The sequence below is a fragment of the Diadema setosum genome, chromosome 13, assembly GCF_964275005.1.
Source record: "Diadema setosum chromosome 13, eeDiaSeto1, whole genome shotgun sequence".
Taxonomy (NCBI): Eukaryota; Metazoa; Echinodermata; class Echinoidea; order Diadematoida; family Diadematidae; genus Diadema; species Diadema setosum.
Genome location: NC_092697.1, coordinates 35,678,725 through 35,706,722, shown reverse-complemented (window position 1 = coordinate 35,706,722; position 27,998 = coordinate 35,678,725). Strand labels below are relative to the sequence as shown.

Sequence of the window (27,998 nt, the reverse complement as noted above, 5' to 3'; positions counted from 1 at the left end):
TCTGTACTTTGAGGTTATAACGCATCCAAAGTGCGCATGTATACTTGCTCCTATACTAAAATTTCACTGTTTAAAAAAGAATGGGATGATTTGATATTTAAATATTCATTATTCTATATAGGTCATTAAAATCTTCATCCCATTTTGTTCGTTTGTTCGTTCCATTCGTAAAATTAAACAAAAAATTATTTTTGTGTGGAATTGTGTATTAACCTTCTTCTACGCCGCCAAGGTGAATAGATTTTCGACATTAGGAGAAAAAAAAAGATAAATACAGTACACAGCAAGCGATGGAAATTGAGGCATACCGAACTCATTGCTGTTGGTGTATTCAAAGACACCATACACCTAACTTCGTGCATGCATACAGTACCACAGATCAGTGATACACGATGCATACATGTGCAAGATCATGAATCATTGAGCAGCGAGCTCAGCATGCGCATGCATGTAGCAAGCGCAAGCGGCGGCTGCGCTGTCAAGACTTCCTTTTCTCTCACGTGTACAACTGTGCACCATCGGCTGTCGCCAGTGTCGGTAAAATGTCGAGTGGATTGATAAAATATGCCATTTTATGATGTTTTTATTACACTGTTCAGAGTGGAAGAGTCATAGTTCAATAGAAACATACATGTTTGTAGGGAACAATTTGATGTTTTAGTGACATTTCGTAACGAAAATATGTTATAACGTTAGACCGTGCGTACTGCTTGATTTCCCACTCACTGACACTGTCACAGACAGGTCGGTGCACGGGCTTGAGCCTTGAGGAATGAATGAATGGGATGGTTTTCGGGGGATACGATAGTAACAACCCCACCCAGCCCAGATTTACCAAGGTCAAGGAGACTAGTGAAACTACTAGGCGAGCACGCCTAGTAACTCCTTGGATTTACTAGGCCTAGAGATCTACCACTACACTCTCACTTGCGGAGTGTCTAAAACAAACAAACAATAAACTCAATAGCAAAGGGAAGTCGGCCTTCCAAAGATTGAAAACGGTTATGTTATGACTGTATTGTGGGATGACAAATATTTCGGTTCATTTGTATATAATTAGACTTGACGTTAGAGCTCTACTTTAGTCTCTATGTGTTATTTCACATTGATTAATGTTAATGTAACGTTAAAAGTGAAAGCAGTGAAGACTATTAAAAGTGTATGAATGATTAGATGTAAATTTATATCTGACTGAAATTGTCAATTTTTATATGAACCAACACACAGAGTGAATGGGTTTCACAATTTCTTTTTCTTTTTTCTTTTTTGTTTTGTTTTGTTTTTTTTTTTGTTAATGTTTCTTTCCTCTCTGGATCTTCACTGTGGTGTGGGAACTGTATTTCATTTCATCACCCTTAATGGTCTCAGTACAATAGTAGGCCTAAATTTACTACTTTGTTTCACATTTGTATTAAAAATCCAAAATATCTGGATTGTACTGTACATGTAGATGAAATTTTCTATGATAAACTACCACATTATAATAATGATTGTTAGTCCAAGAAATAAAAATTCTTGTATGTTTTTAGTTTACTGTCCATTATCTGTCGATTATCTGACAACTGGATTAAGAATGGGATTTAATAAACAATTTATAATAGCTATTTTATGTCAAGATAGCAGACTGAACCCTTTAGTATTTTTATTACTGTGCTGTGGTTATATGACTTTAGTTGTTGGACTCTGTATAGTTTAGTAAACTGTAGGTTACCATGTGTTAAAATTTACTTCCATCTATAGGCTTTCTCCCGCCATCTTTGTCATCCAGCAGAGCAGTCACCCCCCTTGCTTGACCACACACCATGGCCCACCCACTGATGCAAGAGTCCATCTGGTTTGACCGCCCCAAGTTTGAGGAGGCTGAGTACAAATACCAGGAGCATGTCGCTGCCCAGCACAGTGGTCTTGTGGTCCAGGTGAGGAGCTGAAGTCGATTTTGGGAAGGGCTGGGAATAGGCTTGGCTTGGTTGGTCCAGGCAGGGATGGCATGACCTTGGACATACCGAGTGCAGCATTCCTGTACATCTTCTCTTAGTCTTTTCAGTGTTTGGCAGTATACAGTGATTCTACCGTGAAGCATATCATTACAGTAATGACAACATCAACAACAAAAAAAGAACAAGTGTGCGTCTAGCTGTTGCTGAAGCTTATGCATGTGAAATGATGAAATACTTTACACATAAAGATAACAGCTCAAATGTGGTATTTATTTGAATTCTGTTTTACAGCAATTTCATATTAATTGATTAAAGTAGACCATTCTTATCTCATGAAAATTGCAAAGTGCCGTAAGTATTGAACATGTGAGATTGCCAGCCTTCATAGCAGTAGTCTGAACAATTTGCTGTTTTCATCAGGAAGCACAAAGACACATATCTTCCAAAAACATGCGACAATCCTTGCCACAAAGCTTCAGTGAGCAGCTTGAAAGTCTATCTTATTGCCCTTCCTCCCGAAAGGGACGTAATGCCCAAAAACTTATACGATTTGCAGAGCATACCACTATTCTAGAAATATCGAAACATGATCTTGCATGTCGTTATCACAGCAGAAACAAACTTGCATGCCTACGAGTACAAACACTAATAAACAACTATCACAACTATCATAATCTTCTTTTGATTTAATCACTGCAGCATGTTTGTAAATCATCACTTTGTATAAAGACAAATATAAGCTTACTGGGCAGTGACAAGCCAATATTAAAAGATTTTGCAAAAGTTTTTGTACTTTAATATCCCATGGGTTTGAATATCATTAAGTCAACCACAGTGTTGATTTTCATTTTGAGAACAATCAGACAGATTTTGTATAACTTTGGAAGCTGAGAAAGTACATAAGCAACCAACAAATTTTGAAATTTCTGTGGAATATTATATGCTTATGTATTTCAGCTTTGATATTGCTGTCATTTGAATGAGCAGTTGTACATTGTAAGACCCATTGGAAGAATGAACAATTGAAGGTGGTTTTGTGTTTTATCATTTTTGAAAATGTCATGTAGTCATTTTTAATTGAATCTTTCCATTACTGTTAAAGTGGAAATTTTCGCGGTGTTGAAATTTTCGCGCATTTCACGCAACCAGAAACTAGCGCGAAAATTAAAGCACGCGAATATTTTTGCTTGCCATATGTTCCTGTGCGTGATGTCTTGATTCCGCGGAATTAAAAACACGCGAAACTCTTCTTACCCGGCCAAGCGCGAAAATTAGTCGCGCGAAAATATCCACTTTTACAGTAGCATATTTGAATATATATTTCTTTGTGTTTTCTTACATTGAATAAGTTACCACATAGCAAGGCATTGTCTAACCATATCCTTCAAAATAAACAATTTGTGTGTGTGAGTGGTAGTGTACATGCATGTATGGTTGCATACTAACTTTCCATTCTTTGATGAAAAATAATGCTTTACTAATTGCTTTTAACCCCACACTGCTGAATTCATACTGATACTGATGGAAATTTGAAGTTGATTTATTTGTTCCTCTAGTTTATCCATTTATAGTGAATGACTAACTGTTCTTGTCCAAGTGTGGAAGTCAATCCCCATCTGTAGTCAAGATAGTGACTCTCCCCACAGGTGTTAAAACCATTGGTTGCAACTAGTATTGTCTTTCATAGTTTTCCTGCTTTCTTCAAACAAAAACAAAAAAAAAGAAAAGAGGAAAGCGTAGTGAGAAAATGATCATTGACTATGACCTAAATTAATGCATCTTGCGATCAGAATCATCATCTAGTTTAGATGAACTGAAATTCCTTCATCTTGAAAGTCACAATGGAATTGCCAGTACACAAATTATGCTGACCATAACAGCAGGCACACATTTATGTGTATGTTGAGTACGTGCATGCCCATGTCATCACACCCTGGTCCGAGATTAGAAACGGTATTTACATCATGGGTATGAAAATTCCATAAAGATCACCAGGAGAATGCCATCTGTGTCTTTTAAAGTCGTCAGACAGGTCCATACATGATCCAGTGCCTCCTTGCAGTCAATTCAGTTGGAAAAATTAAGGACGGTCGCTCTGCAATGTCAAAATGCTCAGTCTATTTTAGTGTGTGGTGTCTGTCTGGATAAATGACCTAGAAGGATTAACATGATAATTTCAAGTATTGTCCATGAAAGAATTCCCAAGGAAGGTAGAATACTATAAAACGAGGAATGTTCGTGTGCATTTTAATTTCGCAAATTTTGTGGGAGCCACGATTCATGAAATTGAAATGCACACGAAAGTTCTTGTCTACACTGTATGCATTGAATGTTAGAGGCAACCTTGAATAATTTTATGCCACGAAAAAGGCCGTCGGCTCCAATGCGCAAAAATTTCATGCCGCAAAAATATATTGTTTTACAGTAGGCCTACATGTATTTTCTCTGCCACACACAAACAAGGTTCATTTATATCATTTGTATTTCTGTTCGTAGCAGTGTAGCCGAAGGTCTAGTACATTTCCTCATCAATGACAGTCAGTGAAGATGACAAATTGATTGCATGGACATTGAAAAAGATATAGAACTTTGTTGGCCCAAGGAGGTCTCATACCTCCTTGGTTGGCCTTTATTTGAGAGACAGTTGGGCAAAGAAAATTGGCACCTTGCAAAGAAGCTGTTGCCTAACATTTACTGAACAAGGTTAAATACAAATATCTCCTTGATAGCAAAATAACTTCATCCAAATGATTGTTGTTAACACCGGAGAAGAATTTGTGAGAAAAGGTGTCCTTCCTGTATGCATTCGAAGAAGATTGCTACTGGTATGTGTAATTCAGTCATGCCGTTACTGTGTAAATATGCGCACCAAGATATTCTATATCACTCTGTAGCTAAACAGAAAGATTCTTAGGTGTTGAAGATTGGATAGATTGTAAGAAACACTCAAACATCCATCCATTAGAAAAGTCAAGTCAAGTCAAGTTCAAGTTTATTTAACCAATTCATTAAACATTTGACATTTTACAAAAGGATTTGAGCAAGTTCAGCAGCTTGGTAATCATAGAAATAAGTTCCAAAATGAGATTGAAGTACATGAAGTGGTTTAGCGGACTACAAGTTGTAAAAATGATAGATAATGAGCCAAATATCATTCTGTGATTCTCGGCTTATGCCGATCTACCCTCATTTTTTTCTCTCTCTCCTCTCTTTGTGTGCTTTCTACTCACAGAAAACGGACGGTGCGGCCAGCAATCTGGTTAGCGAAATTGCACGCGCACGTCAGAACATTCAAAACACTTTGAGTGCTGTGAGTAACTCACACACTGCATGGCATTTCTCTATGTGTCCGTTTGTTTAACACGTAACTACTGTATGGTAACATTATTTTACTATGACAACTGTAGCTCAAATGTAAAATCCCCAAAATCTGTCATTATCTCACACAGTAGTATGCCTCAATTTGAATTGTCTTTGCATGCAGTTAATGAACTTAATGAGTACAGTCCACCAGCTTACCAGTTTGACTTTTAATAAGGGTATAAAGCAGAACTTTCATGCTTGGATTCAGATTATGAATTCTTTTTGAAAATATTTCCATGTTATGCTGCTCTTAGCAGTCAAGGAAAAAAATTACCCGGTGTACGTTGCGAATTGGAAGAAAAGAAAATTGTCCACATTTCTTGTATGAAACATTGGATAATTGCTTGTCCATCAAAGACTAAGTTTGAGTAGGAGCACTAAAAAGGGCACAGATCAGTGAAGGGCTCTTAAAGCTGATGGATATGTGATTTTCTGTGGATTGAATATAATACAACATCCTTTTGGTAGCCCAAAAAGCGAATATAGTCATATGACCATGATGGCTCTACAGCCGTACGGTTTTGTGTTGAACATACATAATACAAATGATACAATAATAAGACCCTGACGATGAGTCTTGTAAGAGATTGTAAATCTAAGAGCAATTTCGTGTATGAAGCCAGTGAGGACTTGACTGCGAATTATATTTCAGGCAGAGAGTTCAATGTTTTTAGTGATGTTTCTGATTTATTTGTTTTTCTTTACGAATGCTTGTTAATAGACAGCATTTGAAAAAAACCAAAAAAAAATCACTAATCGTTTTGTGAATATTTACAACTTTCTGAAACCTACAGTACATTTGCCCACATTTCACTGATCCATTGATGTTTTGAGTGCTCTGCTTTCAATTCAAAATTGCAGATGAATAATATCCCCTGTAATGTTCTCTGCATTGTATGGTAATTACAAAGTCTAATATTTTTGAGAATGGCTGCATTGAAATGATTTGTCTAGACATGTTTGCCCAGTGCCCCAACCTGTGCTAGAGTTTGTGTAATTTTTCACATGATTGAACAATTTCGTTCTTCCCGCCTTAAAATTAAGAACTTAAGAAAGGGGGGATGATGACATATTTTGTTGTCATGTAAATACATTGTAGTACCTTTTTTTCCAGACACTCACAAGTGTACCAAAAAAAAGTAGGAGTTAATGTGACACAAACAGATTTCTGTCTAAATGGGGTGTATCCTACATGAAATTAAATCAAAAATAGGTTGTGAAAAAAATAGTATATTAACTTGGAACTATTGACCATGCGACCATTTTCCAAGTTGTCCTATATATGACTGATAAACCTTTAAGGGCTTTACATGGTGTTATGTAACATATTTCATGTTTTTGTTCATTTGTTACTTGACCACATACCCTCAATCCTGATAATGCATGTTACATTTGTGTGCTAAATTGACCCCATTTTTATAATTTTGCCCCATTGTATGTACCTGTCCGCTATTTGATAACCATTCCACTGTGTCCCTTGTTGTCTCATATCGTTTTCTGCCCAAAGCTGCCAAATGTTTCACCCACTGTCTCCAAGTGAAACTGTGCTCCTGTGTAATGAGTTATTGATGTTTGTGATCGTAAACTTGTAAAGATGTTTGTCTCTTACATAACCTCTTTATACGGCTTTATAGATATGCAGATTTATTGTTAAACCTAATCCATAGTCAAATAGAGCCATTACCTGTGCATTATATTGATTTAAGAATCAATTTAATTGAACAGTTGCAACTGCTATGTCAGGATAAGTCAAATAAAATCCCTTGTTATGGGTAGGTAACTGTCCTAGTTGAAAACTCACATTCTTATGACAGATAGTCTGTTTACTTTGAAAGTTCAAAATAGTGTTCAAATTTATGAAATCTGGTGTAGAATTGTTTCTATTGCAACTGATTGACAATTTGCTCTTTATTGACACATTGAAATAAGCACCGATTATTCATTGTTTTACAAGTAGTAGTAGCTTTGATAAACATCATGGGCACATGTACTCGAGTTTAACCCGAACCAATTATCTCCTGATTGCTAGACTGGTGTTGTATCCACTAGACTACCGAACTTTCACACGCCAGCCATTGCTAGTAGGGATGCCCATGATTTTTATCATGGCTACTACTAAAACACTGGGTAATCGCCAATTAAAGGCAGTTTGTCAATCAGTTACAATTCAATACCTTGACTTCCAAATTATGCCATAACTTGCACACGCTTGAACATCACTAATACCAGCCCAGACTATATATGTACCTAAATAATGGCAGACACATTTTTACATTTTGCTCTTAATGGCGCATTTTGTCTAACAAACTTGTAACGGAGCTGGTACACTCAAGTATGAGTTGCAGTGTAATTTGTCACGGGGCTCAGGGCTCGGCATGGTGGGTGGGCTAAGGACCACATTTGTCCAGCATAAATCTGAAAAAGTACTGTTGCTGTAATACTCCTTTTATGCATCTTTCTCATTGCTAAAATAGTTTCCCAATTCCATTTGCAACAATTTTGTAACTCCAATGAATTTTTGTCCATAATGCGCTTAACTATAGACAAAGTTTCAATTTCATACAACTAGTTGATAAAAAATATGTCATGTTTAAGGTTCCATTTTAGTGGTATAAATAATGTGTGTTTGAAATTATAACATGGTAAGTGTCCTATCATGGAGATTCTCCTGTTTCTATGAGCCCCAATGAAACAATGGTGAATATAGTCACTTGAGCTTAGATGAGGGTGGATTTTGTACCTAAAAGAGTGTGCATGCAATACTTGTTCATGATATGAATTCCCCCACAGTCTATTGTAATCATGCAAAACATTGCAAGTGGGATATTTGTCTGACCATGAATTTAGATGGATTTGATTCTCTTATCATCAAATGCTAAAGTACGATAAAGTTGGAAATTGGGTAAATCAGAATCTGCATATTCCCAGTATTTGTGTGTCAAAGACTGAAGAAATATTGTAGAAACTGAGCTGTATCTCGTAAAAATGTGAGAATGTTGTTAGAGGGAGGTGCCAACCTTGAAACAGAAAATGAAAATTCTTAGATATGGAAGAGTACAGTGAGAGAAGATATTTGCCTGACAATGATTCGTTTGTCTGTCACTCTCACACAGGGAGTCGGTCTGAGCGTGGGCGTCGGTGTCGACAACGCCGAAGTCCTGGCACGTCTCTCGGCCGTGGAGAAGGAAAACGCCGAGCTGAGACAGAGTGAGTAGCAGCATTATTCATGATGGTTGGGATGTCAGGAAACTACCATAATACTTGAAAAGACTAGAAATGTCTGATAGAATCTGCCACCGAGCTGTCGTGGGGGGGGGGGGGGGGGGTGTACAAATGTGTGTGGTTGAATTATTTTATGTGGCCACTGAGAAATTGACCATAGGACCAATGGCTGGTGAAGGACTAGGTAATGAGGATATGGTGCCAAGGGACACAACCTCTGCTACCCCGCTTTCTTGAACCGGGAACCTTACAATTGTGAGCCCATGGTCTTATCCACTGGACCACAATGACTCCTCATATATCATGATCAAAGTCAAAAACTTTATTTGAAGTGAGAATGATGGTAACAAGTCTATAATTTCTGATTCCAAGTATTCAAATGCATTGCATAGATGGAGGTAAGTGGACAAGCTTTTTGCCAGATGCTCAGAGGAAATATATCCAGGAATATAGTTAGATCCATCGAAAGTACCGACCATTTGGTGTGGCATTGACATGAGTACCGGAAATCTTTTTCTCAAGTACCAATGTCCAGTGTCAAGTGTCAGTCAGTCAAGGTTGTACTTCATTCTCATCCATCCCATCTCTCTCTCCTTCCTCTGTCCAGTCACCTCTGACCTCCAGGCTGCCGTGGCCAAGTTGACCGAAAGACTCAGTGCCTTGAACACCTCTACCATCCCAGCAAGCAAACCCTCAGCAGTCGAGGTTGGTCTCAAAGCTGAACGAAAAATGCAGCAATTTTTTAGTCTTTAGGTTGTTCTTTTTAGATTTGATTCAAAAGCTGAACTAAGAGACCGAGATACTTCAGTCAATATTCACAAATCTTTGTAATGCTGATACCAAGATGTGAACAGTGTCAGAGCGAGAAAGGATTTGAGGAATCACCATACTTTGCATCCTGCGTGAAGTTGATTGCGTAATGAAAGTAAGTCATGCATCTAATCAGCTGCTGTCAGATAAGACATTGGCCCTGTTTCATAAAGCTGTTTGTAAAGTTACGTACAACTTACAAATGACTGGTGATCAGTTCTTGTGCTGAATTATTGAAATTCTGATAAGTATAGCACATCAGAACTGATCACCAGTCATTCGTAACTTTACGAACAGCTTTATGAAACAGGACCAATTGTCCGCAGCGGTAGACCATTCATTGCTTTACCAGAAGTACAGATCTAAAAATGTATACCCTGTTGTACCATTTTCTCTTCCCCCAATCTAGGCAAAACCAGTTCAGAATGGAAAACCAGCTGACAAAGATGACGACTTTGATCTGTTTGGTTCAGTAAGTGTTTGTTTGTCAGTTTGTATTTCTTTGTACCCCCATTTCTTGGAATCAATGCTATAGGCAAAGCCATAAGTTTTTATTAATGTCCTCACACACACACACACACACACACACACACTTACACACACAAACATCCTTTAATTATATACTTTTTCTGTAATTTACACAATTATGTGAAAATAAGAAGGTTGATAACATTGTTATTGAACTTTAAGGGTGGAGTATGATAGAACAACAGATCAATTTTAGGAAACCTTCAATTAGGTTGAGGTCATATTCTAAACTTTCCCAATATAATAACTCAAAAAGTAGTAGTACATATTTATGGAAGAGAATGTGAAAAGACAGTTTATCGTTCTTTTGCAAAAATCTGTTAAGTTAACCCTAACTAGGCCGGGGGGGGGGCCTCCGAGGGCCCCCCCCCCCTCGACTTTCCGATGTATCGCTAACGTGAAAAGCTATCGCCGCGACGTTTCATGACTTTTTTCTGTCGAGTCTCCCACATCTTTTGACACCAAATTTGCGATGCCCGGTTTTGCGGTTCTGAAGTTTCGCATAAATATGTACATGCACGTCAGACCAAAAATTGCTAAAAAACGTGAATTCGTGTACAATTTCAATGGAAACTGTGCTTACAGTCAAATTTCATAAAAGCATGATTATTTTGGGGTTTTATTGATTAAAATCAATTAATAACATATTTTCTTGTTCGGAACAATGTCGCGGACAAGTTTCATCGAAAAAACGATGAAAAACATAAAGTCGAAAAAACAAAGAAATACATAAGAAATTCAAAAAAACAATAAAATACTTAAGAAATTTTTTCGGATAGCTGAATTTTTTTCTCTTATATTTGCTTAGGACACTAAAAAGAATATTTACAAAAAAAAATGTGCCCATTTCGAACTTTATTTAGTGATTTATACCAAATTGTCTGATTTCATGCATCATTATGCATAAATTAGCATAATTTAGCATAAATGACAATTTCTTTAAAATCTAACTTCGTAGTACTTTAGATTACATCATATGCAATGTGTGTGCCAATTTTCGTCGCGATCGCGCGGTCAACGGCCGAGATCTGGAGGGGGGGCCTGGGAGGCCCCCCCCCCCCGGCTCTATGATCTACCTAAATAGCCCGGCCTAGTTAGGGTTAAAAGGAATGAGATCAAAACTTAAAGGGATCGTACAGTTTTGGTTAAGACCTAATTTCGGGTTTCTAACATTTTTTGGTGAGATAATGAGAAACCTTGTATGAAATATGAAAGAATGTAATTCTATGAGGAATTCAACGTTTATTTGATGAAAACTGGTTTTGAAATGGCTGAGATATCAAAAAAGAGTAATTCTAATAAAGTGTGGGACCTACACTTTATTATGATCACTTTGTTTTACTTTGTTTTTGGATGTCTCAGTCATTCCAAAAACCGATTTTCATCAAATAAACTTTGAATTGCTCTTAGAATGGTATTTTCTGTATTTTCTGATCATCCCATACTCTGATAGAAATAACCTAGCATAAATGAACTACTACCACTATCACCCTACTTGTTTTCTTGTTGGTGTTTATCTTTTCATGAAGATAATGATGATGATGATAATGATTAAGGTGATGATGATGATGATGATTGAGGTGATGATGAAGATGATGATGGTGATGATGGTGGTGATGATGGTGGTGGTGATGGTGGTGATGGTGGTGGTGATGGTGGTGGTGATGGTGATGGTGATGATAGTGGTGATGATGGTGGTGATGATGATGGTGATGGTGGTGATGGTGATGATGAAGATGATGGTGATTATGATGATGATGAAGATGGTGAAGATGAAGATGATGGTGGTGATGATGGTGATGATGATGTGATGATGGTGATTATGATGATTATGATGGTGAAGATGATCATCATCAGTATCACCATCATCATCACCACTCATGTTCATAATTATTATTATCAATGTTCTAAGTATTATTTCCATTACTATTTTTGAAGGATTCAGATTCAGATGAAGAGGAAGAGACTGAGGAGCAGAAGCGAATCAGGGAGGAGCGTCTGGCGGCGTACCACGCCAAGAAGGCCAAGAAGCCCGCCCTCATTCCCAAGTCCAACATCATCTTCGACGTCAAGCCGTGGGATGACGAGACAGACATGAAGGCGTTGGAGAACGCCGTGAGATCGGTGGAAATGGACGGTCTAGTGTGGGGAGCCTGTGAGTAGGACAATGCAGTATAGTATAGAAATGACGTACAGTTCTGAGTGGGTCATTGGAATTGTGCGCATAAGGTAACCGTGGAAAATGCTTAACCCACGAGGTGAAGGTGAACTGGTTTAGGCTAAATTCCATAGTTACCAAATGCACACTAATCTGACTGACGCACAAAAAGAGATGCATGTCATCATTTTGTGGAATAAGGACAAATTTCTTGCCAGAAATAAGTTTTTCGATCATGTTACCTAACAAAGTAAAACTATAAGTCCCAAAATTTATTATCTATGGATCTTTATATATTTTTTGCTCAGCTGTAACAAAATTTCATTATAACGAAAGAAAATTATTGGTTCCATAGGACTTTGTTGTAACAGCAGTTGCCTGTACTCCATGATTGTTTATACTCGTCAAAATAAATACAGTCAGTGATGGAATAAACGTGATTAGGTGATAGAAAACTAGATGTGCTGCCATTCTTATTGGCTTTTAAAGGGACTGTACAGTACTGGTTGAGGTGAGGATTCAGGTTTATAACATTTTTCGGTGAGATAATGAGAAACCTCATGAAATATGAAAGAGCATGTAATTTCAAGAAGGATTCAACGTTTATTTGATGAAAATTTGCCTTGAAATGGCTGAGACATCCAAAAAAGTGATCCTTATAAAATTGACAGGCCACGTCTTATTAGGATCTCTTTATTTTACCTTGTTTTTAGATATCTCAGTCATTTCAAAATCGATTTTCATCAAATAAACTTTTGATTCCCCTTAGAATTGTATGCTCTTTAACATTTCTTAGAGTTGTTTCTAAATATCTCGCAAAACGTTACGAGCTGAATCCTCACCTCAACCAGTACTGTACAGTCTTTTTAATTGCAACGTGATTGTGGTAATATGTATGACTGTACAATGAGATAGGCTGACTCTAGATGATAATCATGATATTTTGGTTGATCAAGACAGTTGTGCTAGCAGAACATTCACTGCACTTGAAAGGGAAAGAAAAGGAAAAACGGCTTTTAGTTTCTAATCAGATGCAAATATTGTGCGAAAAGAAGGAAAAAACAACACAATAATGCTCTATTTGATAACCTGCTTTAGATGATTCATGGTTCTTCTTTTCATTTCTGACTATGATCAAATGATTTCTGATCCAGCGTGAGGTGCGAGTATGTTTATCACCACATCATATTGCAAGATTTCACTGAGGTCAGACTCGTTGGTAATTAAAGATACCCTTGTGGAGCAGTGATTCAAAAAATGTTTGAGTTATCACATGTGATGCATATGTGTAGGCCACTTGTATCACAAGACATCCTACCGTATAAAAATTTTGTAGTAAAGCCTAAAATACAAGGAGATATCACACTTTTTCTCACTAAACCATAACTGTAGACGGTTTAGTTTAGAGACAATTTTATTGTAACTATTGTTCACATTTTGTGTAATTAACAATACTTAATATTGATTAACTTTTTTACATTGGTTGTTTTCATCCCTTACTCACATTTTAGAACTATTTTAAAGCACTAAAGCTGGGTTTTTGTTTCATCTGCAAATGGTAAATAATGTCTTCAAACTTCATTGAGCTCGGATCCTGGGATATCTTGGCTTCATCGGTCAGCTCCCAATGTTTGCATAATTTACCATCGTCCTGAAGTCAAGTGCTTTCTTTCTTGTTCACGTTGGTCACCCTCAGCCAAGCTGGTCCCACTGGCATACGGCATCAAGAAGCTGCAAATCACATGCGTGGTGGAAGACGACAAAGTCGGTACGGACGACCTAGAGGAAGCCATCTGCGAGCATGAAGATTTGGTGAGTACACTGTATACGCCAAATTTTTCGCGAGGTTTTTTATTTTCGCAAATTTTGTGAGTCCTCTGCTATTCACGAAATCAAAGACACACAAAAATATTGACTCTGATCCTGATATGAAGGTGATGTATGCGTATACATTTCTCCATTCAGTACAGGACTCCATGATCGCGAATTTAACCACCCACAAAATCGTCAGGAAGTCTTGATTCGCGAAAATTTAGACTCGCTAGGTACATTGTATATGGCATATATAATACCCCACCCCAACCCCCCCCCCCCCCCCCCCTCTGAAGTGGCAAAGTTTCTTGTAAAACGTAGCACCTGGTCAACAGAGCATCTAATTTAGAAAACACACGTAGTGCAGGGGAATGTCATTACAACAATTGCTTAAAACCATGATAGTTGATTTGTTATGTCGGGGTACAAAATGAAAGAAATATATAACCCACAAAACCACCTTGTTATAGGAGGGGGTTTTTTTTGTACTGACCTTTTCATAACGAGGTTCAGCTATAATTCAAGAAAACTGAGGAAATGCCCATGCACTAGCATGAATTGCTGTTGTTCAGTTAAGATGATATTTATATTAACACAAGTATGTCTGTGGTAATGTGTGTATGGTGGTAGAAAATACAGAAAAACAAATAAGCAAACAGAGGTGCTAAGTTTATAAGCATGATGTATCTATCATTAAAGAGAAATCGCACTCTATGATGGGGTTTACCTTTACAGTTGGGTCAAAATCAAGTAAATAGAACAGGAGAAGTTTTTATCAGATCTGACGTAAGCCGAGGAAGTTATTGAAATTTCATTTTTGACGCAATAACACCTCTCCTTCATCTATTTCTTTTCTGTAAACATGAAAATATCTGTAATTCCATTATTCTTATGTCTAATTTAGTGAAACATACACTGCTGTATATATTGATTTTTTGGTTGTTTTTGTTTATGAAAGTTGGTTGCACATTGAAGAGGAGTTCCCCCTTTTTAATTAGAACATCAGATATGGTAGTGCACCCTCATGGTTCAAGACCACATTTCATTGCATTTAGTGTTAAAGACTTAAGCAGTCAGAAGCAGTAATCTTCATAATTAGGTTTGTAGTCATGGTACTTGATAAAAAGGGAGAGAGGGGGAAAAAACTGTGTTTGCCTTGTTGTTTTCCTTGTCATCCAGCTTTGCTCGTATTTGCTGATGGTAAATGTCTCAGGATGTGTTTTTTTTTTTTCTCAGTGCATAGTGTCGTGCTGATTATTCACTGAAATGTTTCAACTGGTTCTAGGGCAATTACCCCCTTGACAATTACCCCTGACCCTAACCCTGATCTTAATTCGGAACCTAATCCTAACCCTAACACAAACTCTAACCCTAAATGTAACCCTAACCCTAATCTGTGCTCTAACCTTATCACTAACCAGTATTTAGCTTGGAGTAATTGCCCTGATACAATTCTATCTAAAGATGTTGTGTCACTAATGTGTGTCTTATGAAACTGGAAAGTGAGTCAGCAACTAGAGAAACATATTTTAGAAAATTGGCTGTGTTTATATGTGTTAAAATGCATGAGAGTAGGCATATGAACGTAAGCTTATTCAAGGCACAGCCTGTCATGTCATTTCATGTCTTTCATGAAAATTTACAAGAGTTTCAAATGTCAAGACTTTCTTAGACATAGAAATTTGGAGAAGAGGTAAAAGGTAGGTGTGATATTACATTTTTTATTTTTTAACAATTTGAAATTATTGTCAGCCAATATCTTTATTTTGTAGTTTTCATGGGGTCCATGCCTTCCTGTATTGTGATCTGATTACACTTCAAATTGCATTTCCATCACCTGTTTTTTTTTTTTTCTTTCTCTCTCTCTCTTTCTCACTTTCCCCCTTATATACCCACAGATTCAGAGTGTAGACATTGCTGCCTTCAATAAAGTGTAATGCGACCTCTCCTGGAATCCATCAAAAGTCTAAAGAATTCATCGAACTTTCCTCTCCCGGATGACTACACCCATCCCCACCGAGTCCACGGTACACCCCTGACTGACTGCCAGTTTGTAGGATGTGTGATTTCAAATTTCCCGTAGTCCCACAGCCTTACACAGATAAAACTCCACATACTGTTCTCAAAAGCTAAATCGAATTTGAATGGGTAGTCTTACGCCCTTCACTTCCTCAATGGGTTTGAGGCAATTTTTCTGTCAAGTTAGCACCCTCCCTGGTTTTCTCTGACAAGATGTTAGCTTTGACATCGGTTTTTGAAACCTGGCTAGACAGCTTAGGCATACTGCCACTCCCATGAATCACCATTGTTACTGTCAGATAAGAGAGATAAGATCCCTTTTAGAGATTGATGCATATTCATGATTTCTGTATAAGAATAGTTCATTCTCACAAAGGTGTGAGGGAGAAGTCACACTAGATGATAAAACCAAGTTGGGGAAACCAGCAAAATATGTAAAAATTATCAGCAGGAATGCTATAACAAGGGGCAGTAAAACACTTATCTCCACTGGACATGTTGGTAGTGTTTGCAAAGTTTCGCATGCTTAAAATACCCCAGTATCCCTGTACCAGTATCAACGAAACATAAAGTGGGATTAATTTTCTAATCTTGATGTCAGAAATCAAGGAAAATCATGAAGTGAAAAATTGTCCATAACGAAAATCAGAAATAGACTTTTATTTGAAAAGAGTGATTTTTCCTCACTTTCCTCATCAGACTTGTGGTGGTATGGAGGGAATTGCAGGAAAAATGATTTATACAGTAATTTGTGATTGAAATATTGTTGAACAGATTCTCCTTTTGTAGACCTGGTATTCTTGTTTGTGGCAGCTTGCCATGGTCAAAGGTCAAAGGTGCCCCCCCCCCCCCAAGAAAATAAGTTGATACATTAAGAAAGAAAATTTTGAAAGGCAAGGCATGGGTTGAATGCCGGGATCTCAGCCGTGATATGGAAACCAGGATTCACACACAAAACACACAAGTCTTCAGCAGTTTGGAGATCCTCAAAAGTGTAATATATTGTGATTTGCTGATACTTACTAAAAATTTGTTTGAAGCATTTCATACAACATTTTATAAAAAAAGAAGAAATATACAGAACATGAACACCATGTGTTACAACATCTGCAGTACAACTATAAAACAGATTATGCATAAAAATATAATATCTGTTTTTTCATTGCCTCATTTCTGTACAGTACTTTGTATGGTAGAAGAATGTGAGGAGAGTGTGGAAACTGTCTGGCTCTGTATCCACATTTAATAATGATAATAGTAATAATACAGGATACTTAAGATGAGCCAATTCTACGTGACTAACATACTCAAAGGCGCAGTAGGAAAAGTGAGTTATAAAGTACAAAAATCATGACACAAACATGCACATGAAAATGAATGAAACAATAATGATGAGAAAAAAAGTATGGTATTGAATGCATGCAAAGGCATGGTGATAACATTTTCCTTTCCTAACAAGCAGTGTCACCATCATGTGTGGTATTTAAGATAGAACCCAATAGGATATATTGTATGAAAAACATTTGTCACCGCTTGAGAAAGATAGGGGCGTTCAGGTTCCCATAACCGATGCCGTTAGTGGCAGGTTTAATGCCCTTATCTTTCTCATGCGACGTGAGAGTTTACACCTTTCCAAATAGAGGGTGCGAAGAATTTACAAGAGAGATAGAGAGAGAGAGAGATAGTGTTTGTGTGTGTGTGTGTGTGTGTGTGTGTGTTTGTGTGTAGAGGAAGAGAGAGATGGGATGTACAGTGGAGAAGTTGTGGATGTGCAGATTGAACAAGGACCGAAAGAAAAAAAAATCTAAAATTGAAATCATATATTGACAGTGTACAATTATTCACTTCAGTAACTTATATCTGCATAAGCTGAAGACCAGAAGTGAGAAATATTTCTGCATACTGTTACAACTCGGTAAAATCTCTGTCTCTTGACTTAATTTCGTTACAGGTATAATTCACATCGCATCACATTACTCTGTCACACTTATATTGCAGTCTTAGTCTGTAGAAAATTCTCTCTGGAAGCAGAGAACTGCATTGAGCAGCCCTGAATACTGATTGATTTTCAAAGTAAAAGTGCTAACATTGTATTGTGCGGTGACAAGCATATTTCTGATATCAGATTGCCAATCTAATCTTGCTAGATGCCATATTGATATGAAATCTGATAGACATTGAGAGAATTTGCCAGTGGGGAAGTTCTGCAGAAAAAGTGGAGTAAATCCCTACATCAAATCTGGAAATAAGACTACTGCCCCTGTGTTATAAAGTACACATATAGTATTACATATAGCAATCAAACCATTTCCATGCTAGTTTCACATCCCTTGAAATGCGGGAAAAGTTCCTCACTGCGAAAATTTCCACCGTTACAGAAAATCATAAAACGCATTGTTACCCTCTTTCATAACATTATGAGTGACACATTTTTGGCTTAACTTATTGATTGAATTTTGAAAGTGAGATTTTAGCTTTAACCTAAAAAAAGGGGGGAAATGCTTCCTGCTTGTCCTCAAAACAAAACGATCGACTACTGCTTTCAAATTTAAAGTGCCATTTCACATGTTCACGTTGGCTTAAAAAAAGTAAAATCTGATGGTCAGAACGTTCTATATAGCTGAGGAATTTGTGGAATTTTACATGTTGACTTGCTTTCGTGAATAGATTCTATATGGTACATGTATTAATCGCAACCACATACCCCGGGTCACATTCATATTACCAGAGGTACCTCAAAAATTTACCATTGAATCATACTCGAATACACTTTGTATTTACTGAATCTTCCCTCTTTCATATGAAATCAATAAGAAATATGGAGTATCCTCTACAAATTATTGCGGTCTTTTAATTACCGAGCGACAATGAGGGCTGCATTCCATATTGAGCTTATATCACTAGATTATGCAATTGCAACAATCAATTGAATTCTATATTATGTTTTGTTATGTGTTTCTAAACTCTGCTATCCCTATCATCGATTACATGACATGTGAAATGAGAGACATTTTCCCCGTAATCTTGCGAGAATATTTACATATTTGACACGGAGTCTAAATTCAATGCTCAATTTGATTCAAAGTTTGAAATTACAATATACATGTACGTACACTGTAATACGTCGATTGTAATTGAGTCGACTGCATCAAATACTCCACAACTAACTTTGCACCTAAAAGTGACAACAACAAAAAACGAAGATAAAATGTGATATTAGCTCAGGCAGAATACATGTCATGTAACTAAAGTTAAAGAAATTTACTTACACTAAGTGTAACTCTATCAACATCAAAATATATTGCATCTTCTATTTAAAGAAAAAAAAAAACGCATGACGGTACTATCAACCACTTGAGCAGTATTAAGTAAAATGAAAGAAAAAGCCTGATTGGCTGGTAGGACGTTACCACCTGTAAACTGACCAATCGGATGAACACCTACGTTCTCAAAAAACTACATGGCGACAAAATACATTAGTGCAGCATGAACTAAAGGTTGGCGAATGGCAACATTTGAAGTTGTCTCCACACTCTTGCTTCTCACGAAATATGCTCGGTGATCTGCGTTCACATTATCTTTGTCCCTCGCTTGAATCCTTGACATTAGAACGTTCAGGAATACCAGGGTACATCTTCTCGTAAACAGTAAATAGGGACGCAAGCATCATTCTCCGACACCATCCACAGTCTTGGCACATTTTGTTTTTCGATGGATTTTCGCAATCAAAAAATCAATGTGTGCGCACCACCGTCAGATCGTTTTGGGGAGCCATACCACACGTCCACACTCGGCGTGCTACCCCGAGACTAGCGTTGCACTTATCACAGGCATTCCCCTGTTGCAGAATACAAGGAGAAAATTGTGTCGGCTGCTCCAAGATTGTCGCGTGGCTACCTGGTTACCCCTGGAGCAGGGAAATAAGAGGGAAAGAAACATGAGACATTTAATACACACTTCTTGGTTTGATATTCAACCATGTCCGAACTCTGTCCTATATTGGACCCTGAAAGAAGTAAAAAAAAAAAAATAAACCCTTGGTCTTGGATATATAATTTCACAGTGTCTTAAAACTTCGCAAACGCGGCTCCCGCAAGCAGTGAATTAAAATGCTGCAAGCAGACCTCAGTAATGTAGGCTTCTGATACGAATAAGATTTAATTGAATATTTCATTGATCAGTGACACAGATATATTCTCTTTGTGTATCAACTGGAGAATTTTCATATACAACGTGTATTTTGGGGTAAAGAACCCTTCTAAAATGGACACCGCGTCGTATATTTATTAAGAGTGTCAAGATAAAATAACAATTAGATATAAAAATGTATTGTCAGGGTCATAAGTTATACAAACTCCAAGTCAACAGAATGATTTTATGGATTGATCTTTTCATTCAAAGCCTCTGTTGTAATTATTGGTATTCTTCTAGTGCCCTTTCATTTCGGCGATGCAAAACACCAATTTCCTCCAAGTAACTCCTAACCTATTCATCTATCCTCCAGGAGGCACGCTATAATTCATTCCTGATTGCCAACTTTAAGCAAACGTATTCATCCAAGCATAGAGATGTTCAGACTTGTCATGCAGCAGTTGTACCCAAGGTGACAAAAAAGTCGCTGGAGAATGAAGAATTACCTCGTACTAAATTCGCAGCCTGGCCGATTGTCAGGCTGCTCCTGACCGGATTAGCCGCCGTGGCCGGAGGCTGCTTCGCGCCGTCCGCCGTCGGAGGATGCCCCGTACCCTTGCCGGACGCGGCCAAGTTTGCGGTCACCTTGGCCATTTGCGAGAAGGAAGCGGGGTTGCTATGCATGATGCCGGACAATGCTTTCCAGCGGTCACGCCCCTTGACCGCGGGCGCCCCTGTTTCGTCACCTTCGGGTTTGTCCTGGATCGACAAGGTCACAAACAAGAGAATGAAAAAAAATCGTTAATTTGGCACCGCCCATGACAATAGGTCTTTACGTCGCCTAGGTAATGTTTGTAGGCTTATATGTTTTGATGTGCATGTACATGTCCGTGCATAATTAAACAGTATTGACGTCAACGAAAGTGGAGAAGCTGTATGCATGAGCTCCTTTTGAATGTCATTCAAACCGTCAGTATGGTTCTAATTTGGTATGATACACATAACATGATAACAATGTCCACCAACATCGCAACGGGTATTTTTCGTATAGCTTTCATCAGTACAAAAATCAACGAAATCAAGCAATCAGTTAAGTCAGTCATGAGAAGGGTTTGAACTTCCTTTTTTTGCGATAATCATTGTTTAACTGCAACTTCAATAAATTGATCCGTTTAATTCCACTGCGACCAGAAAAACGAAATTAAGAAAATTAAGGGTAATGCATGTGTTTTGTATATACAAAGTCTGCATTGAAGCGCTGTGCAATTCCTCAACATTTTTATTGTTAGTGCGACTTTCGAAATATTTTCAGGGTTCAGGTGGTTGAGATTGATAAGTCAAGAGAGTTGAAGTTTCTCTTTTATGAGGAGATTTAATTCCGGGTAATGGCTATGTATTGCGACGTACTGATGGTATAAACGTTACAGGGCAAAGCGACACCAACCTGTTGGATCGCCTGAAGAGCCTGGCGACCCATTTCGGACTTTCGTCTCCTCATCTCCGTGAACTCGTCGAGTGAGATGCTGCGCGTGTTTGCTGCCGCCATCGACTCCCGCCGCCGCGACTTGATGAGCTCTGCCTGCTCCTGAGTCATACCTGTGGGATAAAGGGCAGAATTTGATGGACTGTGTTTTAAAATCATGCTTAAAGAACTCTTTCCTTTGTTTATCAAATCAATATGATTTCTCCTACTTGACAGGATGATTACAAATTGTAAACATATGTGATAAATTAATGATTGATGGCCGTCACATACCATTTTATTTTCCCATAACATTAGGTTTACTATTGTTTAAATATCAACTTGTATTGCCCCTCCCTTACATAATAATTATAATGAATACATCAGAGGGCAGCAATATTAATTCGACTTTGAGCAGACATCTTTCTTCGCATTGAAAGAGGACAAACACCCATTGAAAGACAATGTACTTAAATCTCACAAATGAAAATGTCTTACCACTTGTCGTCATAATCAGCATTGTCATTTTAGTGGTCAGTTTTAACTACCGTACTTGGAATTATCCATGGGGAATGTCCTCATGTTGTCTTGTCCATCCATGTCTCTCTGCGTCAGAATTATGAATGTTCGGAAAGAATCTCTCTTGCAGGTTTTGCCAATAGTTACTTTGTATCGTAGCGATATATCAAGAGCATGAATCGCTAAAAAAAAAAAACCTTGTCTCCATACCTATAACACTTAGATATATGCATTTCTGAAAGAATTTTAGTTAATTCTCGCTAATTCTCGCACCTCATAGAAAGAAGAATAAATAGGGCCTGGGTGCCAGCTATCATGCAAATCTGAGTTGGATTAAAGCGTCCATCCCAGTGAATTCTTCTGTTCGAGATTCTTAAACGTTAATGCAAAGATATATACTCCGAGTACACTGGCGTTCCCTGATAGAGATCGCGATCGGGCCCACCTTTTGGCACAAAGAAGCCCTTGTTGGGGTCGACCATGAGGTCGGGGTTGATGCTGATGAGTTCCTTCCTGATCGCCCGTTGCGCGACGTCGATCTGGTAGGTGGCCTGTTTCAGCTCCTTCTGGTAGTGGTTGAGTTTGATGACGAGCCGCCTCTCCTCGCGGTCGTTGAGCGTCTTTGCCGTCACGTACGACTTGTTCTGGCGGGGCTTCTTCTCGTTCTTTGCCCCCGAATTTTTGGCGTCGTCGCCTTCGACTTCCTGTGGATCTGGCTCCATTTCGACTTCGTCCACGTCCACATTGTCGAGTCCGGCCTTCATAACCGCCTGGACGACGTCGGCGAGGTGGAAAGCCGACGGGTACATGGCGAACGATGGTCGGTCCGAGTGCTCTGTAATAGAAGTGTATAGTGAAATATGTAATAGGTATAGGGTTTGTCATTATCGGGTTACAGAAATACGGCTCTATGACTATGATTGATTTATCATTTACAATGGTAACTGAGCAAGGGATAAGTATGAATGAATTATCCCTTATTTAGTAATGTTTTTTCTGAGTACCGACGTAAACTGCCCGAAGGAAATTATTGAATATCTAACCTTGTTAAATGTCTGCTCAGCCATGATCTTCAGAAATGCACGTCGATAAAGAAATCAGCAAATGAATATACTTCAGTATAAAGACTCGGAACGAGATAAGGATAAATACTCGATGAGAAACACACACAGCTGTTTGCACACATCGGAAAGGTAAACTTGCGATTTCATCTATACAACATTCAAAATCCCTGTTTTGCACCTCTAAATCCCTGTTTTGCACCTCTGTGTTTATTGACGCTACAGAGACAGCGTTACTGACAGTTTCTATAGAATGCCATCGATGAACTCACAAAAATAGGTTGAGAAAACATGGTGAAATCCACCATATCCACTCGAATGCTCTTTACTAGATAAACCTCAATGTGAGTAGCAGATGTATTCGAAAACATATCGACGACATCCGTACTTCCAAGAATGTACAAGATATAAACGTTCATCCTTATGACGCGAATTCGTCGAACAGCGATCTTTTGATGCTTCCAAACGATTTTCTAGGTAACAGTAATCCAATCTTGCCAACACCAGCACACGTGCCTGACGGATAATGGTACGGTTCTGTTTACATTTTTCTTGAGAACATGATGAGGCAAATATCGACGAACCATTAATAGAGATTTCGTTGTAGCATGATGTAGATGCTAACCGAGTATACGCATGTGACTCTTTTTGCAGACGCAAATTTACACTCGTTCCTCACCCATACTATGTTCCGTGCGATCACTCACGAATGACCCGTTCGCTCCTCCGCGCATTACCCCCACGAAGATTGGGGTCAGAGGTGGTATTATATTCATGATGGGCCCCCAACTCGTGTTTTCATGTGGCGTATTCATGTTTTTGGTTTTGTTTGTCCTGCCAATTTTTGCTGCCAATGTCATCCGTGAACATCATCACGTTGTCCGTATATTGAGGCGTGCATGCCGTATTGAAATAGCTGTGATATGACATTGATTATGATATGATAGTAAACATACATTCATATGTCATGTACGCATAAACATATGCAGCTAAAGTACAACATCGTGTTGACATATACGTGCATGTGCTTATATAATCAGTCGATGCATCCCACGAAGAAAACAGTTTATCGTTCTGCAGGGGTAAAATAAGGAGCTGCTGAGGAAATGTTGTGACTCAAAAGATATGATCACGATCTATACAATTTTGAAGTTTCTGGTTTTTGTTCCGCTGTTAGCAGCGTTTGTGCCCCGAGGCAACTTGCAGTTCATCCTCACTTTCGAGTCTTTTCAAGGAGGTACTTTCTCCTAATACAATGTAGTACCTCACTGGTCCTTTGCAGAATTGAATGGCAGTCTTTAGTTCTGTGGTTGCTGTATTGTACACAAGGAGGTGTCTTCCCACCTGCCTGCTGTACACCTATACTCATTGCTTCTTTAGCGGCAACGTCAAAAAATATGACTCGAGTGCTGCGCTCTGTGCTTTCATTGACAACGTATATGACGACAAGATTGTGTATCGCAATCTTCCTATATCATTCATGTTTCACAATCTTAATATGCTACCTCGAGTAAAATGGAACAGTAGACTCTCAAAATTCTTGTCACCTACTGCGAGGAGCTTCACCCTCATGATATCAAGTAAAAACGCAATACAATTGTATTTGGTAGTTTTGATACGACTTCCATCTTTTTCAATGAAGGGTATACAAATACTTTAATCAGGCTTGATTGATGATCTTTGAAATGTAAGGATAATGGTATCTGTATATGAGTGATTATGTTATAACTAACATGGTTTTGTACCGTGTTATATCCTGGTATTTTGTTGGATCATTGATATATTTGCGGCGTGAAAACTTTGTGTATACCTGTCACCTAAAGTAACCGCCTCTGTGTTTTATGCACATTTGGTTTGATGACGGATATTAAAAGGAAAGTCACAAGTTTCCGCATTGCCTTATGACATATTCTACATGCAGTGATGAAAGGTCGTTAGACTTACCTCAAGTGAAATAGATTAGACTCGATCGTCCTAGAAATCGTTCTCTGGTTACCAGGGGGGTTCACCCCTCACGATTCAAGTTCAAGACGTGTGTGTATGTGTGTGTGAGAGGCAGACACACTCAAAGCAAACTGTTGGGAAACTGTGTCAAACTGCTAAAAATATCCGCATCGTCGGCCATATACCCCTCAGACCAACCCGTCAGGCTTGTGCCAGGAACGATGGTATCCCAATTGGTGCTTAAAACTCTTTCCACAATATAGCTCCAAGTAGTTTTTTAGTTGTGCACGTTGATTGTTCGCCCAATCGAAATAAAGATGACCACGTTGAAAACATCCTCACTTCAATCACCTGTAGCAACTTGAAGCTGACTTCGCCAACTGATCACTTGGTCATGCTCGCAGGGAATGTCAAAGTTACTGAGGGACTATAATTCGTGACATGCCGCATGTGCACAGTGGTATACCCCTGTGGGTTTCCCATTAAAACTCAACATCACTCCAACATCTATTATGCATGTTCGCTATACAATGCCATTTGTTTGCGGTTTGTTTGCGCCATACGTCCGACTTTCACCGGACAACACTCGCCCTTCGTCTGTTCTTCAATGGGCAGACGGAACGGAACAGCGCGCCGCAGAGGGAGAAAGAATGCTGCCCCACTCATCTTACTTGCAGCTCGCATCCATACACTAATCCTTATTGTCGCCCAGCGAATAAAATGTATCGATTAATCGATTAGCTACTTACTTACGTCTCACGTGTGTCAAGAGTGCAAATGGGATATGCATGGAGGATTGTATAACTCTCTTGTATGATAAGGCGACCTTGCGAAGGATAGCTATATACCTCAAATGAATCGACTCGCGCGATACATATTTGCCGTAAATAGATGAATGGTTTCGGTTACTTTAAGGCCGCAAATGTCTGTCCTTGCTTAGAACATTACGGGGTAAACAGGTTAGTTGGTAATCAATGGTATTGTTCGTAGTGATGGAGTATCGACTAGCATAGTATGCCGATGGGAAGGTTATAGGGAGTTGTGAATCTCAGCATGAAAGCAACTGATAACTAGAGATTGTAATTTGTCATCACTGACAAATTAAGGTGATCCGATTTCTTTTTTAATCAATGATTCGAATCGTGATAGTGCAAAGTCTCAGCTACAACATACTAAAATCTGAGAGAAATTCACCGAAGCATAAGTAAGATAGTGCTCGATAAAGAGAGTCATGTCAATTCTCACATCTAAAAAAATTCCCTCCCATAGAGATAACACGTCATAGCGAAAATAGAAAAAAAGAAGTACATATGACCTTTGACCCCACTTTGCACAGACAAGATGGCATCTGAGCAAAAAGTGGTTATTTTATGAAATGATCCCTGTAACATGGTCTTTACGTGTGCACAATATGGGAAAGATAGGACATGTATTCACCAAGATACAGGATGAAACATCTATGACCTTTGACCCTAATTTACATACCCAAGATGGCGTCTGATCAAGTCGTTGTTATTTTATGAAATAATGTTCGTGACATGAACTAAATATGTGCAAAATATGGTGGTGATAGGGTATGTTTTTCTTGAGTTATTGCACATAACGTTGCAAAAAGAAAGAAATATTTCAATACATCGAAGATAAACTTTAATTTCAAGTAAGTTTTTTGACGTGATCCCGACATCGTATGAAAACACAAAGGACGCACTTACGATAGCCCAAAGTCTCAGCTACAACATATTAAAATCTGGGAAAAATTCACCAAAGCATAAGTGAGCTAGTGCTCGAAAAAGATAGTCATGTCAATTTTCACTTCCAGAAAAACTGCTCTCCCATAGAGATAACACGTAAACTGGTCAAATTTTACAAGGATACTTTCAATCCATTTTTACGAGGTGATGACGTCATCCAATCAAAAGATTGTAATTATAAATATGAAAGAACATTGAATAAGCTACAACATACTGAAAGTTAGGTGAAAATCGGCAAAGGATAAGTGAGATACGCTCGAGTGAACTTGAATTTTGATGACGTCATTTTGAAAATTTACTTTTTTTATTTTTTTAAGAAATTTGATATCTTTTAATCATTTTTTCAGTATCGCCAACCCATGAAATGATATGTACAACTCATCAGCTTTCAAAATATGTAAAGAAAATGGGGGGTCACCGTCCATCCTGACGAGTAAAATCGGATTTAAATTTGGCGGTTTTTTGGCATTGTTGCACTGTATATCGCCATTGACGCGCGCGCGGAATTTCAACTTTGACGGGCCCGTATGACGTCATATTGAGTCGGATTGACTTGAAACTTGGTAGAAACATTCTTTGACATTTCAGACATCCGATACGTGTGAAAAAACGGGAAATTTCTATTGCATATGAGCTGTGCGTGCGTATATGCGCGCGCGCGTACGCGTCCGTCGATTTTTTCTGAAATACTCCAAATGACCTGAAACGTGTGCAAAATGATTTTGAGCTCGATTGGAGCATGTTAAAATTTCAACGCGCGCGTACGCGCTCGTTAAATATGAACGTGACTAAATTTTTGAAATATATCAATAGAGCTTGACTTGAACTATATGATATGTAAATTTCATTGAGAAAATCCATTCCATTAATGAGATACGAATGTGAACGTGTTTTCAGATAATGACGTCATAGTGACGTCATGGTTGACTGATCACAGTGATACATTAGATCTGTCGTCCTTATGACGTGATACATATATGGTATCAGTTTAGAAGTGATAGGTGAATAACTTTTTGAGTTAACCTCTGCACAACATTTGAGGAGAAAGAAATAAAGAAGAAGAAAGAATCCGTACAGATACAATAGGTGATCCGAGAGGATACTCGGATCACCTAACAATAATTGTTCAAGGCCTAATCACGGTCATCATCATCACCATCATCCGCATCCTTCAAATCCCAAGTCGACTTTTACAGTGCACTAGTTCAATTTTGACTAAGTAAAAAAATATTTAAAAAGAACATGATCGTGCATATGCCAATACGTATATGTTTATATATG

General features: G+C 38.3%; 2 protein-coding genes across 4 annotated transcripts; one reads left to right on the top strand and one right to left on the bottom strand.

The window, feature by feature from the left end:
• Positions 1 to 466: 466 nt before the first annotated feature.
• On the top strand, positions 467 to 16,997 carry LOC140236783 (elongation factor 1-delta-like). 3 transcript variants are annotated; one of them, XM_072316718.1, is made up of 9 exons: positions 467 to 537; positions 1,741 to 1,916; positions 5,170 to 5,247; positions 8,414 to 8,507; positions 9,130 to 9,227; positions 9,742 to 9,804; positions 11,799 to 12,015; positions 13,715 to 13,830; positions 15,729 to 16,997. In XM_072316718.1, the coding sequence occupies exons 2-9, from the start codon at positions 1,803 to 1,805 to the stop codon at positions 15,765 to 15,767; spliced, it is 819 nt and encodes a 272-aa protein (XP_072172819.1). In that variant the 5' UTR covers positions 467 to 537; positions 1,741 to 1,802; the 3' UTR covers positions 15,768 to 16,997. The 3 variants fall into 3 exon arrangements, with proteins under 3 accessions (XP_072172819.1, XP_072172821.1, XP_072172820.1); XM_072316719.1 differs by having other exon boundaries at positions 502 to 537; positions 1,772 to 1,916; XM_072316720.1 differs by lacking the exon at positions 5,170 to 5,247.
• Positions 16,998 to 19,702: 2,705 nt separating this feature from the next.
• Positions 19,703 to 23,235, bottom strand: LOC140237285 (uncharacterized). Its single transcript, XM_072317227.1, has 5 exons — positions 23,204 to 23,235; positions 22,407 to 22,796; positions 21,425 to 21,576; positions 20,487 to 20,739; positions 19,703 to 19,756 (listed from the first exon to the last, which is right to left on the bottom strand). The coding sequence occupies exons 2-5, from the start codon at positions 22,768 to 22,770 to the stop codon at positions 19,743 to 19,745; spliced, it is 783 nt and encodes a 260-aa protein (XP_072173328.1). The 5' UTR covers positions 22,771 to 22,796; positions 23,204 to 23,235; the 3' UTR covers positions 19,703 to 19,742.
• Between the last annotated feature and the right edge of the window lie 4,763 nt (positions 23,236 to 27,998).

What these genes read in the sequence shown, in the direction of transcription:
- LOC140236783 (XM_072316718.1), top strand. Translation starts at nt 1,803, where the DNA reads ATGGCCCACCCACTGATGCAAGAGTCCATCTGGTTTGACCGCCCCAAG. An exon ending in GCAAACCCTCAGCAGTCGAG is followed by an intron (nt 9,228 to 9,741) that starts GTTGGTCTCAAA and finishes CCCCCAATCTAG; the next exon opens with GCAAAACCAGTTCAGAATGG. An exon ending in TCTGCGAGCATGAAGATTTG is followed by an intron (nt 13,831 to 15,728) that starts GTGAGTACACTG and finishes ATATACCCACAG; the next exon opens with ATTCAGAGTGTAGACATTGC.
- LOC140237285 (XM_072317227.1), bottom strand. Translation starts at nt 22,770, where the DNA reads ATGTACCCGTCGGCTTTCCACCTCGCCGACGTCGTCCAGGCGGTTATG. An exon ending in GGGCTTCTTTGTGCCAAAAG is followed by an intron (nt 21,577 to 22,406) that starts GTGGGCCCGATC and finishes TTTATCCCACAG; the next exon opens with GTATGACTCAGGAGCAGGCA. An exon ending in CTCTTCAGGCGATCCAACAG is followed by an intron (nt 20,740 to 21,424) that starts GTTGGTGTCGCT and finishes TTGTCGATCCAG; the next exon opens with GACAAACCCGAAGGTGACGA.